The 17,306-nt window shown below is 45.0% G+C and overlaps 1 protein-coding gene across 1 annotated transcript; it reads right to left on the reverse strand.

Annotated features, from left to right (window-relative positions):
• Nucleotides 1-5,045: 5,045 nt before the first annotated feature.
• On the reverse strand, nucleotides 5,046-17,023 carry DFFA (DNA fragmentation factor subunit alpha). Its single transcript, XM_079143232.1, has 6 exons — nucleotides 16,809-17,023; nucleotides 14,918-15,079; nucleotides 13,270-13,412; nucleotides 6,506-6,695; nucleotides 6,177-6,328; nucleotides 5,046-5,520 (listed from the first exon to the last, which is right to left on the reverse strand). The coding sequence occupies exons 1-6, from the start codon at nucleotides 17,005-17,007 to the stop codon at nucleotides 5,308-5,310; spliced, it is 1,059 nt and encodes a 352-aa protein (XP_078999358.1). The 5' UTR covers nucleotides 17,008-17,023; the 3' UTR covers nucleotides 5,046-5,307.
• Between the last annotated feature and the right edge of the window lie 283 nt (nucleotides 17,024-17,306).

The raw sequence follows: 17,306 nt of genomic DNA on the forward strand, positions 1-17,306 counted from the left end.
CCTTTTAACTAAGTATCTGAGAATAATGAGATGAGACTCTTGATGGTACCATCAAGAAATCCAACAAGTACAGGGAACTTCGTAAAATGCTTGCTGGTATGGACTGCATGTTAAAACTAGATTAAAATGCTTATGATTAATAAATTAAGGTTAAATCAAGTTTTTGGCAGGCTTCTCTTAAAGCTACCTTTCTGTAGTTTAGTGCGGTCCTGGGTCATCAGTAACTAAACAGCTTCAAATTCACCACTCATTATTATTTCTGGTATTTGGCACCAGAATAGATCCTTAGCTTCTGAGGAAAAACTGAGTTGGTAAGTATTCCCCAGAACTCCTCACAATGTTCAGCTTTCATACACTCAGATCAGTAAGCTCAGGGAAGATACTTTAAAACCTGATTTGAGCCCAGCTTAGTGATGCACACAATTGTAATCTGTGCAGCTTGGAGGATGAGACAGGAGGATCACAAATTCAAGGCCAGCCTCAGCAATTTAGCGAGGCCCTAAGGAACTTAGACAGAGTCAGGGCAGGGGATGTAGCTCAGCAGTAAAGCACCCTGGGTTTAATCTCTAGTACCAAAACCAAACCAAACCTGGGTGGAAGAGTGCCTGCTGATGGATGACCCACATTTTTTTTTTGTATTGAACCCAGGGAGGTTTAAGCTCTGAGCCACATCCCCAGCCCTTTCTTTATTATTGTTTTTATAATTATTATTATTTTATTTATTTATTTAGAGACAGGGTCTCACTGACTTGCTTAGCATCTCACTTTTGCTGAGACTGGCTTTGAACTCACGATCCTCCTGCCTCAGCCTCCTAGGCCACTAAGATAACAGGTATGTGGCCACCATGCCTGGCAGATGACCCACATCTTAACATCAGTAGGCTCTTGCACAGCAATAGTGATTCCATTTTTAACAAATTGGAAAAGGAAAAAATCATTTACATCACACCAGAAGGAAATTTTTGTTTTTAGACTAGAAAGGAAGAGGCAAAGTCCAGCCCACTATTTCCAACTTCCACAGCTAATCAAAACAGTAACTTATCCTCCCAGCTTGCTTTTTCTTTCTTTTTTGGTGCTAGGGATTAAACCTTTAGCTTTCTACATGCTAGGCACACTTTCTACCATTTTGCATTTTAATTATGTACTTAAGTGATTAAAAATACATGTGTTCGTTTTATTAAAATATATGCTGGAGAAAAAGCTAGAAATTTTGGGGGACAGTTCTTATAGCATGGTATTGAAAAATATCGAAGACAATTCAGTCTCTTTGTATTACTCTGTGGAACTGCACAAGTGTTGTCTGATCTCCTTCAAGCAAATAGGCAAATTTGAAGTTCCATAATCTGGGGTGCAGTGTGTCTGCAGGGCAGCGAGCCTCTTGCTTTCAAACAAGTTGGAGGACTCAGCACATAAGCTGTGTAGAGAACTCGAGCCGTGGACGGGTGTTCGGATACATCACGTCCAAGAGTCTTACAAGACTTCAAGAAGCAAAAACCTAACCAAAATACTCTAGCGTACCCAGCTACTCAGTCAGGAAGCTGAGGCAGGAGGATCACAAGTTGGAGGCCGGTTTGGGCAATTTAGCAAGACCTTGTCTCAAAATGAAAAACCAGACAGTCATGGTGGTGCAATCCTATAATCCCAGTTAAGCCTGAGGCAGGAGGATTACTATGTTTGAGGCCAGCCTCAGCAATTTTGCGAGATCTTCAATAACTTAACAAGACCCTGTCTCAAAATTAAAACAAATAAAGGACTGAGGTGTAGCTCAGAGGGATAGCGCCCATGGGCTCAGTCCCCAGTGTCTCCCCCCTCAAAGAAAATGGAGAGAGACAAACTGAAGGAAAATGAATTGAACAGCTAATTAGGAAATTAAGCAGCTAAACAATCTGGTGAGTAAAGGTGCATTAATCATTCTTGTAATTAACACAGTTTTTTTTTTTTTTTTAACAGACTACTATTATTTTATTCCTTTCTCTCTGGAAAATGAAAAATCCATTAGTTTTTTTCCTCTTGCTTTTACCCAGAAATTAAAGGTTGCTAAGTGGTAATTAGCACAGCTCTTGTCAAAGCCAATTGCCTAATGGGGACCGACATTTGACTCAAGTTCAAAGAATGGAATATGGCTAATGGAGAGTTCATTAGTCCCAGCTGCTTTCTTTGACATTCTTTTCTCCTACCAGAAGAGGCAGGCCCCACTCACTCCTATTTTCAGACATACTGCTGTGCTGCTACGTGTGTTCTAGAAGGCCTGGAGGCACGGTGGTGTAGGGAAGGTGAGTGGTGCCGGGGCCATCTAAGGGGTTTGTAACAGCTCTCGCTGCACATCTGGGTTGGTTTGCAGACTGAGGTCTTTGCCCTACAGACCCGCTGACAGAAACAGACATTTTTCTTCTGGAAGGCCAAAGATGGGAGCGTCTATATAATTGATGAATAGAGGCATCTTTCTCCATTTTCATACGCTTACTATTGTGCAAATTGTTCAGTATTCACTGAACTCACGTACCGCTATGCTACCACCAGTATGAAGGCTTTGTGTGTTGGCAGTTAGGTCACAGACGTATTAGGCTTTTCCCAGTTGAGCCAACTCCAGCTTACCACACAGGTGTAACAAACCCAGTGTTCTGGATGTAGACTAGAAAAGCATGCGCAGACCTAAAACATACAGAGAAGCCGCAAGAGTGCTAGCATTACAACCGGAACACCTGCCTTTGAATCCCAGTCCTCTGAGGCAAGTCACCGAACCTCACTGAGCCCCTTTGCTCGCGTACAGAATAACACAAGTTACACACTGCTTATTCATCCAGTCTTGTGAGGCTCCAGGGTGCTAAGTGCTAAGACACAGCAGACTAGAAATTGCTAGAAAAGTCCTCAGTGGGCATCCCTGCCCCTCCAGGGCCATCTGGGAGCATGCAGATGCTTTTAGTTGTCTCGCTGATGAGATCACTTCTGGCTCTGAGTACATGTGGGGGGATATTTGTTTTCCTGCAATACAAAGGACAAAGTGGTCCCACATCCTGCATGGATTCTGGATGTCGTATTGGACATTGATATGAATGAAAACCTCCCAAAATTAGTCTGAAACCTAATTCTGTTTTATATATGAATAGGCTTTTTTGCAGTTTTCCTATACTTTGGGTTTTCTAGGAATGTAGTAGCTACCTTGTAACTCAAGGATAGACGTGTTATTTTTTGTTCATTGCTTTCTTTTGGGAAATCTCATTACCAAGTGCTGCTTGTGATATTTGATTGACCATCACAACACATTTTGCCTTTCTGCCTTTGTCAAATTCTTGGTAATTCAACTAGGCATGGTGGCCTAGCTGCCTGTAATTCCAGTGATTCAGGAGGTCGTCACAGAAGTTCAAGTTCACAAGTTCAAGGCCAGTCTGGATGACTTACCGAGACTGTCTGAAAATAAGACATAATAAAAAGGGTTGAGACTGTCAGTCAGTGGGAAAGCACCCTGAGTTCAATCCCCCAGTAACAGGAGAAAAAAAAAAAAAAAGTCAGTAATTCAATGTGGAAGTAAAGGCATGTAAAGACACTTGAGGTGCTTTTGGTCACATTCAGACAGCGAAGCACATGCTATTTTACTGCAAGTTATTTTCCTTTTGCATCTTCTGAAATATTATTCTTGTGTGAAGATGAATACTTTAGGGGACTGGGGGTTGTGGTTCAGTGCTTGCCTGGCATGTGTGAGTCACTGGGTTTGATTCTCAGCACCTCATATAAATGAATAAAACAAAAAAGACATAAAAAGACATATTAAGACATAAAAAGATATATTAAAAAAAGATTAATGTTTTAGGTTTTCAGCTATAGCTTTTATTTAAGGAAAATTCAGGGAGATATTACAAAATAAGCTGTAAAAAGGGAAACGTTGGGGCTGAGTGAGAGCCACTGATGTAAAGCATGAGGAAGAAGGTGGCCCGTGCCTGTGACCCCAGCAACTCAGAAGGCTGAGGCAAGAGAGTTACAAGTTCAAGGTCGGCCTCAGTGAGACCCTGTCTCAAAATAAAAAATAAAAAGGGCTGGGGAGGAGCTGAGGCTGGGGCTCAGTGGCAGAGCACTTCCCTAGGATGTGTGAGGCCCTGGGTTCCATCCTCAGCACCACATATAAATAAATAAAATAAAGGTCCATCAACAACTAAAAATTGAAAAAAAAAAAAAAAAGGCTGGGGATGTGATGGGGATGTGACTCAGCGGTAAAGCACCCCTGGGTTCAATCTCCAGTACCAAAAAAAGTGCTGAAGAGGTCTACGCGCCACCCCCGCCCCTCCGCCCAAGATCCTAGGAGAAGACAATTTCATTTTACCTCACCTTCACCCCATGACCTAATGTCACCTTTCTCTGCTCAGTAACCAGCCAGCATGGGGCTGGGGATAGAGATGTGCTGAGCATTAGCACAGGTGGGTGCTGGGTTCAAGTCCTGCCACCAAAAACACAAACAAAACACGTGAAGCACATTGCTCGGTGGCACCGTTTTCCTCTAGGCATGCATTAAGAGTCAAATAAGTCCACGATAATGCACCATCCTTTTCCAACAAGGAGACTGTATTATAGATTACAGACCTGCAGAGCAAGTTTGTACAGAAACAGGAAGAATATAAACCAGAATATGCTGCTCCCAGAGAGACTTGGAGCCATATTGCCTAGAAATCACTTTAATGGCCTTTTATACCCCCTGCTGATAAAACATATTAGAAAATGAAAAGAGTTTCACAGTGGTAACACATATAATTTCACAATACTGAGTTAGATATTAGAACTGGTGAATCAGACTCTATGTCCCTGTGGTCTGCATACTTAATATGTGCCTTTTAACAAACAAACAAAAATTCATTAATTTGAGGGACAAGTCTGTGGCCATAATCAATAGTCCATTAGTCACCTCTACTGTTATGTCTAAAATTCTGCAGTCGAATCTGTGGAACAGGGATAGTGAGTCCCAGACATGACAGTTCTTTTCACTGCCCTTGACAAGCACTTTATTTACTTCCTGTTTGGGGTGCTGGGGATGGAACCCAGGGCCTTACAGAGGCCACACCCCCAGCCCTGACAAGTACTTTTAAACGGAGCACATGAGTGCATGTGCTCAGAGGAGGCCGGGTGGTTCAAGAGCAGAAGGGCAAGTGCAGAGACCTGGCTCACTTTTCTGGAGTGGGCATAAGCCAGTGTCCAGCCCGGCCAGGAGGGCATGCATGAAGGCAGCGGGCAGAGCAGGACGCAGGCAATAAGGAGGTCAGGCTGAAGGATCTCACTGGTGACGAGCCAAGGCTGCGGGCTTCCTCCGTGTTTCCGGCTGGGCTACGTGGGGTCGCGCTTGGCTCTTTTAGGACTCTGCGGCTCTTCAGGCGGGGGATTCCTCCTCGCTGAAAGATTCCTGAGAGAGCACCAGCTCTGCACCTGCTGCAGGCGCAGGGTGAGCTCCTGGTCACAGGCCCGTTGAACCATTTCTGCCTTCTTTATGTCCCAGTTCAAGACAACTGCCAGCGCTCTGGGGTCCTCCCTGGTAACCAACTGCAGTAAGAATGAGAGCCACTGAGAACCACTCCTGTGTGCCTCGTCTGAGCTTTCGGGATTTTCTCTAGGGGAGTAAGATCAGGCAACATCGGCTCAGGTGTTCTGTCTTTATGCTGAAACGCCAGTTTTCTTTCACTGTAAATCCTCCTGTGCCTTCTCCTACCATTCAACTCGACCAGGAAATTGAGCCACGCTCCTGCCAACAAGACTTCCTTCCCTTCTGTCTACAACAGGGAGGCACTTGGGACAAGGACAGAGGACCAGGAGTAGCACCCACCCTGATGGGCTTCCTTTGTTCAGCTCCTAGGTGCCTGGCTCTAGATGGCTGACAATTCTGCTTTCTCACGTGCTATTTTATGGGTCTCGGGACTGAACTGGAAGCCATCTCGAGCCCTGCTTTCTGTCCCTGTCAGCTTTAGTCATTTCATTACAATCCTGGACCAGAGAATGACGTTTGATGATCTGAGGACGTGCACGTCTTCTCTTTAAAGCCCTCCTCGTGTTAGTACATGCTTTGGCATATGATAGGCAAACTGGCAGTTAAGTGTCAGCCTCCGCAGAGGTGAACAGAAACCCCACACACGCCTCCACAGTCTTCCTACTTCTCCAGAGCGGGTCCTTCCCTGAGCTCAGTGCCCCTGGGTCTCGCCCACCTCCAGATCCTGACTAGACAAGCTCAGCTCAGGCGCAGGCTTCTCTTTCAGCACGGTCAGAAGCTGGCCCCTAAGTGAGATTTCTGAGGCGATCTCTGTGCTGACAGCTGTGTCGACTGCGTCCACATCTTCACTGAGGGCAGCTTTGGACTCTGCAAAGCAGATGTGAGAGAGATGAGCACAACGCGCAATCACACAGCCAGCCTCCCAGGTAGAGTGACTGCTGGGTAAGAGAAACGTCATTCTAAGTGTTCCTGGCTGCCTGCAAGTGGGTCCTTTCTCGAGGAAAGGCTCCTGAGCGCTCAGGGTAACCCCCAGCAGAGTCCTACCTTCCTGCTTTGACAAGATGCCGCCCTCCTTCTCCAAAGCCTGGAGATAAAGCTCCAGGAGCTGCCTGGACTGACGGGCTTCCTCTCTCTGGTCCAGCACCTGCTGGAGTGTGTTCTGGAGCCCCTGGACAGCAGCACAACTTTGGCAGAGCTCCTGAGCCAGGTCTGAACACGGAACATCGATAAGCACCTAAGGGACAAACACAAACTCTGAGAAACTGCAAACTACCTTCGAAACCTGGTGTTCTCTCTCAGACACATCCATCGCAGAACCCATTTCAGTTTTCCCCAAAGTTCCTATCGTGGTGGGCTGAGGGTCAAGAGAGGGGCCTGTGAGGCTTCCAGTACCCTCCCAGTGTGGACACTGGGAAGGCGAGGCCTTGGTGCCTCATTAAAAACAAAACCAGGTGCTGGGGTCGGGGCTCAGTGGTGGAGCGCTTGCCTGGCGCATCTGAGGTACGGGTTCTGTCCTCAGCACCACGTAAAAATAAATAAATAAATAAAGGTATGTGTCCATTTGTAATTAAAAATGTTTAAAAAACCAAACCCCAACATTTAGAAGCCCACTGTACAGAATATAAATACATGTCTGATCATTTATATAATGAATCAACGTGACGCTGTTTTAAGCAAAAGTTCCTCTCATGATTTTAACCTTAAATACTTTTCACTACATTTGTTCATAGTTTTAAGTGTTTTTTTTTTTTGTTGTTGTTTGTTTTTTTTGGGGGGCAGGGGTTACTGGGGATGCTCAATCCCTAAGCTATATCCCCACCCTTTTTATTTTTTGAGACAGGATCTCGCCAAGTTGCTGAGGCTGGTCTCAAACCTGTAATCCTCTTACCTCAGCCTCTCAAGTCACTCGGATTACAGGTGTGTGCCACCACATCCAACTTGTTCATTGTTTTAAAAGATGCCATTTTAAAACGGTAATCTATACTTAGCTTTTATGTATTTACTGGTGCCTGGAATTGAACCAGGCGGCACTTTACCACTGAGCTACATTCCCAATCCTTTATTTATATTTTTTATTTTGAAACAGGTTCTTGCTAAGTTATTGAGGCTGGCTGTGAACTTGTAATCCTCGTGCTTTGGCCTCCTGAATTGCTGGGATTATAGGCATGTGTTACCACACCTGGCTATACTCAGCTTTGGTTTTTTGTTTGTTTGTTTGTTTGTTTTTAGGTACTAGGATTGAAATTGAACCCAGGGGTGCTTTACCACTGAGCTAAGTCCCCAGCTTTTTCTAATTTTTATTTTTAGACAGGGTCTTATTAAGTTGCTTAGGGCCTGGCTAAATTGCTAAGGCTGGCCTTGAATTTGTGATCCTCCTGCCTCAGCCTCCCAAGCCACTGGATTTACAGGCATGCACCACCACACAGGTTATACTCAGCTTTTAAATAACATGTTTGATTTGTGAACTAAGCAAGATCTCAATTGTTATATCCTAAATCTGCGAGAAGGATAATTTTTTTTTCCAGTACTGGGGATGGAACCCCAGGTAAGGCCTATGCTAGATGCTAGGTAAATGCCACTGAACTACAGCCCCTGCCCAGGGATAATTTTTTTTTTTTTTTTTTTTTTTTTTTTTTTTTGTGGTGCTGGGGATTGAACCCAAGGCCTTGTGCTTGCGAGGCAAGCACTCTACCAACTGAGCTATCTCCCAAGCCCCCAGAGATAATCCTAAGAAGGTTCAGTTTTTTGGGGATATACAGCAATAGATTAAAAATGCACTTTAAAAGAAAAAGATCAAACTGCTAACATTTGGGCAGTGGCTCTCAAGTCAGCTGTGTTTTAGCCCTAGTGTGAAGCTCAATAAACAAAATAGACAGCCTGTATTTCCTGAGTCCTAGATTGGGAAGGGCCTCTCTGAGGAAAAGACTTTATTTTTTTATTTTTTGAGTATCCTAAGCTTCCCTCAGGGCCAAGGCTCTGACTAGCAACTCACAATCTGATGTCTCTATTTAGGTAAGGCTGATGGTGCTCCCCAAAGGATCCACTGAGGTATGCTAGTCTGTTGAGGTGGGAAGGAAGCTCATGATCACTTTCTCTCTCTCTTTTTTTTTTTTTTTTTTGGTACCAGGGACTGAACTCAGGGGTGCTTAACCACTGAGCCACATCCCCAGCCCTTTTTTTTTTTTCCCGATATTTTATTTTGAGACAGGATCTTGCTAGGTTGCTTAGGGCCTTGCTAAGTTGTTGAGGCTGGCTTTGAATTTGCAATCTTCCTGCCTCAGCCTCCCTAGTTGCTGGGATTACAGGCATGTGCCACTATGCCTGGTTCTTTTCTTTTTTATTGTAGTACTGGAGATCCAACCCAGGGCTTCACATATTCTAAGCGAGTGCCAGCCCATTTTCCATTGCTGAGGCTAGCTTTTTTTTTTTTTTTTTTTTTTAAGTTGTAGATGGACACAATACTTTCATTTCATTTATTTTTCTGTGGTGCTGAGGATTGAACCCAGTGCTCCACCTGTGACCCACCTGTGCCAGGCATGTGCTCCACCATGGAGCCACAACCCTAGCCTCTGAGGCTAGCTTTGAACTTGGATCTTCCTATCTCAGTCTCCAGAGTAGCTGGGATTATAGGTGTGCACTCCATGCCTGTCCTTTCTGTTTGTTAAAAAAAATAATACATCTCTAGTAATAAGAGAAATGCAAATCAAAACCACCCTAAGGTTCCATCTCACCCCAATTAGAATGGCGATTATCAAGAATACGAGCAACAACAGGTGTTGGAGAGGATGTGGGGAGAAAGGTACACTCATACACTGCTGGTGGGGCTGCAAATTAGTGCAGCCGCTATGGAAAGCAGTGTGGAGATTCCTTAGAAAACTTGGAATGGAACCACCATTTGACCCAGCTATCCCACTCCTTGGCCTATACCCAAAGGACTTAAAATCTGCATACTACAGAAATACAGCCACATCAATGTTCATAGCTGCTCAATTCACAATAGCCAGACTGTGGAACCAACCTAGATGCCCTTCAATTGATGAGTGGATAAAGAAACTGTGGTATATATATACTATGGAATATTACTCAGCCATAAAGAATGATAAAATTATGACATTTGCAGGCAAATGGATGAAATTGGAGAATATCATGCTAAGTGAGATAAACCAATCTCAAAAAGCCAAAGGACGAATGATATCGCTAATAAGTGGAGGTTGACACATAATGGGGGGGAGGGAAGGGTTAGAGTTAGGGTTAGGGAGGGGGGCAAGTATAGAGGAAGGAACTACTGTATAGAGGGTAAAGAGGGGTGGGAGGGGTGGGGGGAAGGGAAAAAAATAACAGAATGAATCAAACAACATTGCTCTATGTAAATTTATGATTACACAAATGGTATGCCTTTACGCCATGTACAAACAGAGAAACAACATGTATCCCATTTGTTTACAATAAAAAAAAAAATAAAATTAAAAAAAAAAAAAAAAAAAATAATAAAGAAGGCTCCTGATTTCCCTAACTTGGAACACTGGCTCCAAACTTCCCATGCAGCTCCATCTTGCCCTGTAGCTTTCGGTTTAATTGTCACCTCTTGGGAACCTGCCAATGTTTATCCAATGCATGTACCCTTTAATTTAGCAGTTACACCTGTACGTTTATTTTACAGATAAGTGACTGTGCAAAATGACCTTGGTATGCCTCTTGCAAGACTGATGCAATCCAAGTGTCCGAGGTGTGGGAGCTTTGTTTTTTTTTTTTTTTTTTTTTTAATAGTAAATGATTCTTATTAATTTTATTTATGTATTCATTTTTTTTGGTACTGGAATTGAACTCAGGGGGTGCTTAGCCATTGAACCACTTCCCCAGTCCTTTTTACTTTTAGAAAGTCTAAGTTGCTTAAGGCTGGGTCAGGTGCCACTACACATGGCAGTAAATGGTGATTTAGAACTCACTTGTTGGTCCATTAAAAATCCCAAATGGAGCTAGGAGACTTCTTGCAGGCCTGTAATCCTAGCAGCCTAGAGGCTGAGGCAGGAGGATTGCAAATTCAAGAACAGCTTCAGCAATTTAGCAGGGCCATGTCTCTAAATAGCAACTATATAAAAAAGGAGGGGGGATGTGGCTCAGTGGTGAGGGCCCCCAGGTTCAATTGCCATTAAAAGACCAAAATCCGAATTGCTCAGAATGCCGGAACCCACTGCCTTCTTGGTGACCTGCTCAGCTCAGTCGTTCTCCACGTGGGGCTTGGGACGCACCGGGCCGCTGTGTCCCTCCTTCTTCCCCATTGCTGGACAGCATCCCGTGTTCGCAGAGCTCCTCAGATGGTCACGCGGGCCGGCACCTGTGTGCAGCTCACTCTCTCCCTGGCCCCTCGGGGTGCAGACGGGCCGTCGCGCGGCCTGGGGAGCACCCTGGAGGCGCTGAAATCGGGTGGAGGCAGTACACGGTGGGGTCCTGGCAGCAGCCAAAGTGGACCATTTTGTGGCTCCCGGGGTGGCCTGTGTGCACCTTGAAAGGGGGGCATACGCTGAGCTGGAAGGAGGGCGCCTGGCGGTTTGTGTAGACTGGGACCGAGGGGCGGGCGCCCGGCGCCCTGAGGGCCGTGTCTGCGCTGCTCCAGGCCGGCCTGGCCTTGGCTGCTGGCTCCGCCAACGGCGGCTGTTGCGGGGCTTCCTGGTTTTGCTGGACGTTACGCTTTTCTTTCTTGAGTTTTGCTCTGTGGTTTTTGAACCAAACCTGCAGGACTGTTGGGTCTAAGTTCATTTTCGAAGCCATTTCTCTCTTCAGGCTGGGATCTGGGTATGGGTTCTTGTTGAAAAGGAGGGTCAGATCTTGTAGCTGTTTCTCGGTGAACATTGTTCGCTTCCTGTGGGGATGCTTCTGGTCCTTGCCTTCAGGAAGGGCCTCGGAGACTGACATCTTGGGACTCGGATGCGCGCCTCTGCTCAGCTCGTGCAGCAAGCTGTTTTTGTTGATTTTGCTTTTGTTGGTACTAGGAATTGAAGCCAGGGGCACTTTACCACTGAGTTACATCTCCAGTCTTTTTTAATTTTTAAATCTCCAGTCCTTTTTTTTTAATTTTGCGACAAAGTCTTGCCGAATTGCTGAGGCCTTGAACTTGAGATCCTCCTGCCTCAGCCTATCAAGTTGCTGGGATGAGAGGTGTGCAGCATCAACTTGGTTTGTGAGTCCTTTTTGTTCAACATCTTTACTGAAATGTAATTCATATACCATATGATTCATTCATTTAATGGGTTTCAGTATAAAATATAATAGATTTAGTATGATCATAGTGTTATGTAACCACACTACAATCAATTTTACAATGTTCCCACCACCAGCTTGAAGTGTAGCTCGGTTGTAGAGCATGTGCTTAGCATGTGTGAAACCCTGGGTTCAGTCCCCAGCCCTAAACAAAAACACACATGCATTTTTTTTTTACCACCCTAAAAAGAAACCCATTAGCAGTTACTTGCTATTCTTCCTCTGTGCCCACAGCCCAGCATCAATCTGCTTTCTTTCTCTATGGATTTGCACATTCTGGCCATGTCACATACATCTAATCACTTTGAGCCTGGCTTCTTTTACTTCTTGTAATGTTTCGAGGCTTGTCCATGTTGTAACATGCGCTAATATTCCGTTTCTTTTTATGGCCAAATAATATTCTGCAGTACAGACTTACTATATTTTGTTTATTCATTCATCAGCTGATGGATGTTTGAGTGGTTTTCACTTTTTGGCTACCTGTAGATCTACTTTTCTATACCTCTTGGATTTTGAAACATGAATATTCATATTCCTTATTCAAAATAAATATGTAAGTTTAAAAATAGCCAAAAAGTCACTTCCACACCCCCAATTCAGTACCACACCCCCAGTGTTCAGAGCCAGGCAAAACCCAGGACAGAGATTCAATCAATAGTTTTTAAATGAAAACATACCCCCCACCCCCAACTTTGCTGGAGAGGAAATGCAAGGGAAGAAGCCAACCTGCTGCCACATAGTCAAAAAGACAGCTGGAGTCTGAATCCAGCTACTCCACCTCTACATTCCTTAGCAGCACATCCCTGACCCCTGCAGGCCACGTAGATGGGTGCAGGGTGGAGCCTGGACATCTGTATTTTTAAAAAATGCACAGGTGACATTGATGCATGGGCTGAATAAGAGCTACTCAGCTGGCATAGTGGCGCAGGCCTGTAATTTCAGCTACTCAGCAGGCTGAGGCAGGAGGATTGCAAGTTTGAGGTCAGTCTAGGCAACTTGTGAGGCATTGTCTCAAGACGAAAATTAAAAATAAAAGGTCTGGGGATGCAGTTCAGAGGTAGGCTGCTTCCTTAGCTCGTGTGAGACCTGGGGTTTAATCTCTAGTACTGCCCAAAAAAACCCCAAATCCAAAACAAAAACAAAAATAACCCTTAAAAAAGGGGGGGGCGGCACTGGGGAGATAGCTCAGTTGGTAGAGTGCTTGCCTTGAAAGCACAAGGCCCTGGGTTTGATCCCCAGCACTGCCAAAAAAAAAAAAAAAAAAAAAAAAAAAAAAAAAAAAACTACTGTCAGTGATCATCATAAAATGAAGACTCTTAGTTATAATTACTTAAAAATTACTTAAAAATTAGGAAATTGATGGGGGTAGAGTGCTTGCCTAGCATGCAGAAAGTCCTGGGTTCAATTCCAAGACTGCAAAAAAATAAAAAATAAAAAAGTTAAGAATTAAGAAATAATGAAATTATTATGGGAAGAGGCCTGGAACCTAAGGAGGAGCTGGGGGCTGCAGAGGCTGGGAGGGCGCTGCTGAGGCTGTGGAGGGGGCTTACTTGAAGTTCCTCCTCTGACAGCAGGATAATGCTGGACAGATCTTGTTTCAGCCGCTTGGCCACATTCTTCCACCTCAGTTCTGCCCCGCTGTCTGTCTCATCCATATCAACAGACTCTTGGGAAATCCAAGCTGTGCCTCCATCTGATATTTAAGAGAGAATGCCAGTCAGAGTTACTTCAAGTTCTGTTTCCACCTGCCTGTTAGCACAGACCTCTGGAGGAGGTGTGTGTCCTTCTCACCCACCACTAAGGACAGGGGAAGAAAGAACCTGCTCTCAAGGATTCACAGGAAAGCCAATCCCCACCGAGGATCTTAAATTTTCCTTCTTTATTTTTGTGTGAAATGTTCTGTATTCTTTTATGGGAAGAGGCCACTTCACCCCAATACATGGTCATGCATGGACCCAGGAGCCTACCACACCTCCATTTTGTTGCTTTTGTATAGGAAAACATTCATCCACAACAGCACTTCTCCCTGCCTGGGACTGGTTCCATCCTTAAAGAGCAAGCCATCACTTGCTGCCCCTGGGCACAAGTACAACTGTGGTTGGAGAGCCATTGCTAAAGGCTGATTCCCCAATTTAGTAGCAATGACTTTTCTGAAGACACTTCTTTGATCCTTGGTTGCTAATATTAGTTGCCTTTTATTTATGTTTTAGGGACCAGGGGTTGAACCCAGGGGTGCTTTAGCACTGGGCTACATCCCAGTCCTTTTTGTTTTATTTGCAGACAGGGTCTCACTAAATTGCTGAGGCTGGTCCTGAACTTGTGATCCTCCTGCCTCAGCCTCCCAAGTCCCTGGGATTACAGGCGTGGGCACCCACCCCAGCTCTGTTAGTTGCCTTTGCATCTACAGTGATGATGGTGACAGTGATAGGTAACATTTATTGAGCCCTTACCAAGTGTCAGGTAGGAGCTAAACACATTTGACAATGTCTGGTTGTCAAAGCTGAGGCAGGGGACATTGAGTGATAAACGGCAAAGACGTTGCTAAACTTTCTACTATGTACACAACAGCCTCTCTACCATGGAGGATTCTCTGGCTCAAAATGTCAATGATATTATTGAGAAGCCTTGGTTTGATACCATATTATCCTTATGATGATCCTAGGAGATAGGTGCTGAAATCACGATGACAATAAGAATCACCTGGCTAGTAAATGGCAGTGCTAGGATTCAGACCCAGATAGCCTGATTCCAGTCTGAGAAACTCTGAATGAGTTGAGAACTACATCTCACTTCTCTCTCTCTCTCTCTTTTTTTTTTTTGTCAGAGTAGGGTGGGTGGGATGGGTACCAGGGATTGAACTCAGAGGCACTCAATCCCTGAGCCACATCCCCAGCCCTACTTTGTATTTTATTTAGACAGGGTCTCACTGAGTTGCTTAGCACCTTACTGTTGCTGAGGCTGGCTTTGAACTCACGATCCTCCCAACTCAGCCTCCTGAGCCACTGGGATTACAGGAGAGTGCCAACATGCCCAGCTATCTCGCTCCTCTTTATCCCCAGGACTTTGCACCACGTCTGGCATGCAGAAGGCGCTCAGGTAAACATTTGTGGCATAAATGCTTAAACAGCCAAATAGAAATCAGATGCTTGTGCAATGAAATCAATTACGATGATGTCAGACATGGCCAGCGTTCCTCACCTGAATTGCTGTATGTCCATTTCTCATTACTGGCCAATGCCACAAACTTGGTGTTGGAAGGTAGACAGAGGAAGTAATCGTCATCATCCACTATGGTACCATCTTCTGCTAGGACCAGAGTGACCGGTGTCAGGGACTTGTCAATGGCCAGAATGTCACAGGCTGAGAAGAATAAAATATTTGGCAACTGAAAAATATCCATAAGGAAATTATATCCAGTACTCTCAATATGGATGCCCCCTGAGCTGAGCAGAATTCCTGAGATAATATTAAGTACAATAATGATTATAACTATTAACACTAAAGTAACCCTTACCATGTGGCCTGATATTATTTTAAATGCTTTTCATGATCAGTAGTAATCCTATAAGGTAGGTACTGTTATTATTTCCATTTTACAGAAAATGAACCCAAGGCTTGGAAAGGTTAAGTAACTTGTCCAAGATCACACAATAAGTAGCAGAGGGGGGATAAATCCAGTCTGGCTTCTGAAAATGTTTCCTTCAGTTACTCTGCACCCCATCCAGGAGACATTGAGTCTGTTCTTGAATGAACAACCAACCAATACAAGTCTGGTTTGATTCCTTGTACATATGTGTTCTTTCATTTATTCATTTAGCGGTCATCTAAAATTTTCCTGTGTGTGGGTTTGACTCCTAGCATTGCCCAAAAAAAAAAAAAAAAAAAATCTTCTATGTATCAAATGTGTCCAAAAAAAAAAGGAGAGAAAAGAAAGAATACTTTTTGTTCTTTGCAGTATCTTCCTTTATAGCTATTCTAGCTTAAAGGAAAATATAAGAGTGGCAGAAGCTTCTATGAGTAGCTTTTCATTTTTATCATCACTGGGCAAGATCCCTTCTCCAGAGCCAGTCTGTAGCATCCTGCTGAGTGATGGCAATGCATTAAATACCAAGATTGGATTAAACAGAAAAAGCTGAGACTACAAATATCCTTTGGCAATGTTGTCTATCAACCAAAATAGAACAGCAAACCTGTATAGGCCCAGCTACAGAGAACAGAAGTCTCAGCCAAGGCTATCGGTCCAGTGCCTGAAAGTAGAACTAAAATCGAAGTAACCTAATGCCAGGAAGGAATATGTAAACCCTTATGAAGAAAAATCCATGTCACCAAAGCATTTATATTTCCTAGGTCTCATATCTTCTGCAAGACATTTGCTGGAGCTGTGTGACTCAGAGGAAGCAGTGTACACCTTGAGGCAGGCTGACATCATGTTTAGGATTGGTTCGCACGTTAAAACTGCAGAAATTTTTTGGCTACATAATTCGTTGCTAGGGGCTACCAACACTTGTATTCATTTGAATGTATTATGTCATTTGAGAATACCAGAAATCTTTTGTAACAGGGCTACACCCTCTTTGCTAATGAGAAAACTAAGCATCTTGAGACGGTTAAGTGCAAGTTCAAGCAGTCTGGGGCCGGGCTCAGAATTTCCATCAGCTCACGTTCATTGCCTGGACCCTACAGGAGCTGTCATCTGCAGCTCCCTCTTTCTGGCACAGGTACCAGTAGCAGCTGACCGTGGCAACTCGCCTCCACTCCTCGGTGGGCTCATCTGGGGGCCGGCGCCACCTTGGTGAGCCAGAGAGGCAGAAATACACCAGGCTTCTTGTGGTCCAAAATATGTTTCAGGCAAGACACCTAAGTGGAGTCGTTCTTCTTTTACATATTGCTTCCGATTCCCCCCCATAACGTCTCACACGAGATAAATGTCTGCAATGTCAATCGCTATACCTTGGGACACTTCTGTCCCAAGGCTCCACCGAGTTGCGAGAATACTCGCCACCCTGCCCGACCGTCCCTTGCCTCCACCGGACATCCTCACCCGCGGAGCTCTCCCAGTCCCCCGCCCCGGTCCGGGCCCCGGGCCAACCCTTGCTCCTCAGCTCCTCGAGGCTGGACGCCGCCACGCCATGCTGTTCGCGGCTCTGATTGCGGCGCAGCAGACACGGCTTTAGAGGCCGGATCTCGTCGGGTCTCGGAGCGACCGCAGTCACCTCCATTCTCTTCAAGGTGGGACCTGCCTCTGGGAAGTCCGGGGAAGCTGCGTAAGACACTCCTTCTATCCTCATTGCTTCCCGCGGCCTGTCGGGAGATGTAGTTCTCGCAGAAACAAATCGCGCGTGAGACCAAGGCACGCCGGGAGATGTAGTTCTAGTTGTAGTCAGTCACGTGTGGCCCCGGGGCATGCCGGGAGCTGTAGTGTCTGCCTGTACAAAACCGACGTGTATGCGTCTGCTGTCTGTCTGCCTGCCTGTCTGCCTGCCTTTCTGTTAGTCTGTCTACGCGAGCTCGTGAGAGGTGTTTGGCGGTACTGCAGAATGGAACTCGGTCTCAAGCATGTTAAGCACACGTTCCTCCACTGAGCTAC

Source organism: Sciurus vulgaris (genome assembly GCF_902686455.1).
Source record: "Sciurus vulgaris genome assembly, chromosome: 1".
NCBI classification, from domain to species: domain Eukaryota; kingdom Metazoa; phylum Chordata; class Mammalia; order Rodentia; family Sciuridae; genus Sciurus; species Sciurus vulgaris.

Excerpts from the sequence above, each read along its gene's own strand:
- DFFA (XM_079143232.1), bottom strand. The coding sequence starts at position 17,007 with ATGAGGATAGAAGGAGTGTCTTACGCAGCTTCCCCGGACTTCCCAGAG. Across the intron at positions 6,696-13,269 it reads TGTCAGAGGAGGAACTTCAA|GTGCTTATCGATGTTCCGTG; the intron begins GTAAGCCCCCTC and ends TTTGTCCCTTAG. Across the intron at positions 6,329-6,505 it reads CATCTTGTCAAAGCAGGAAG|AGTCCAAAGCTGCCCTCAGT; the intron begins GTAGGACTCTGC and ends TCTGCTTTGCAG.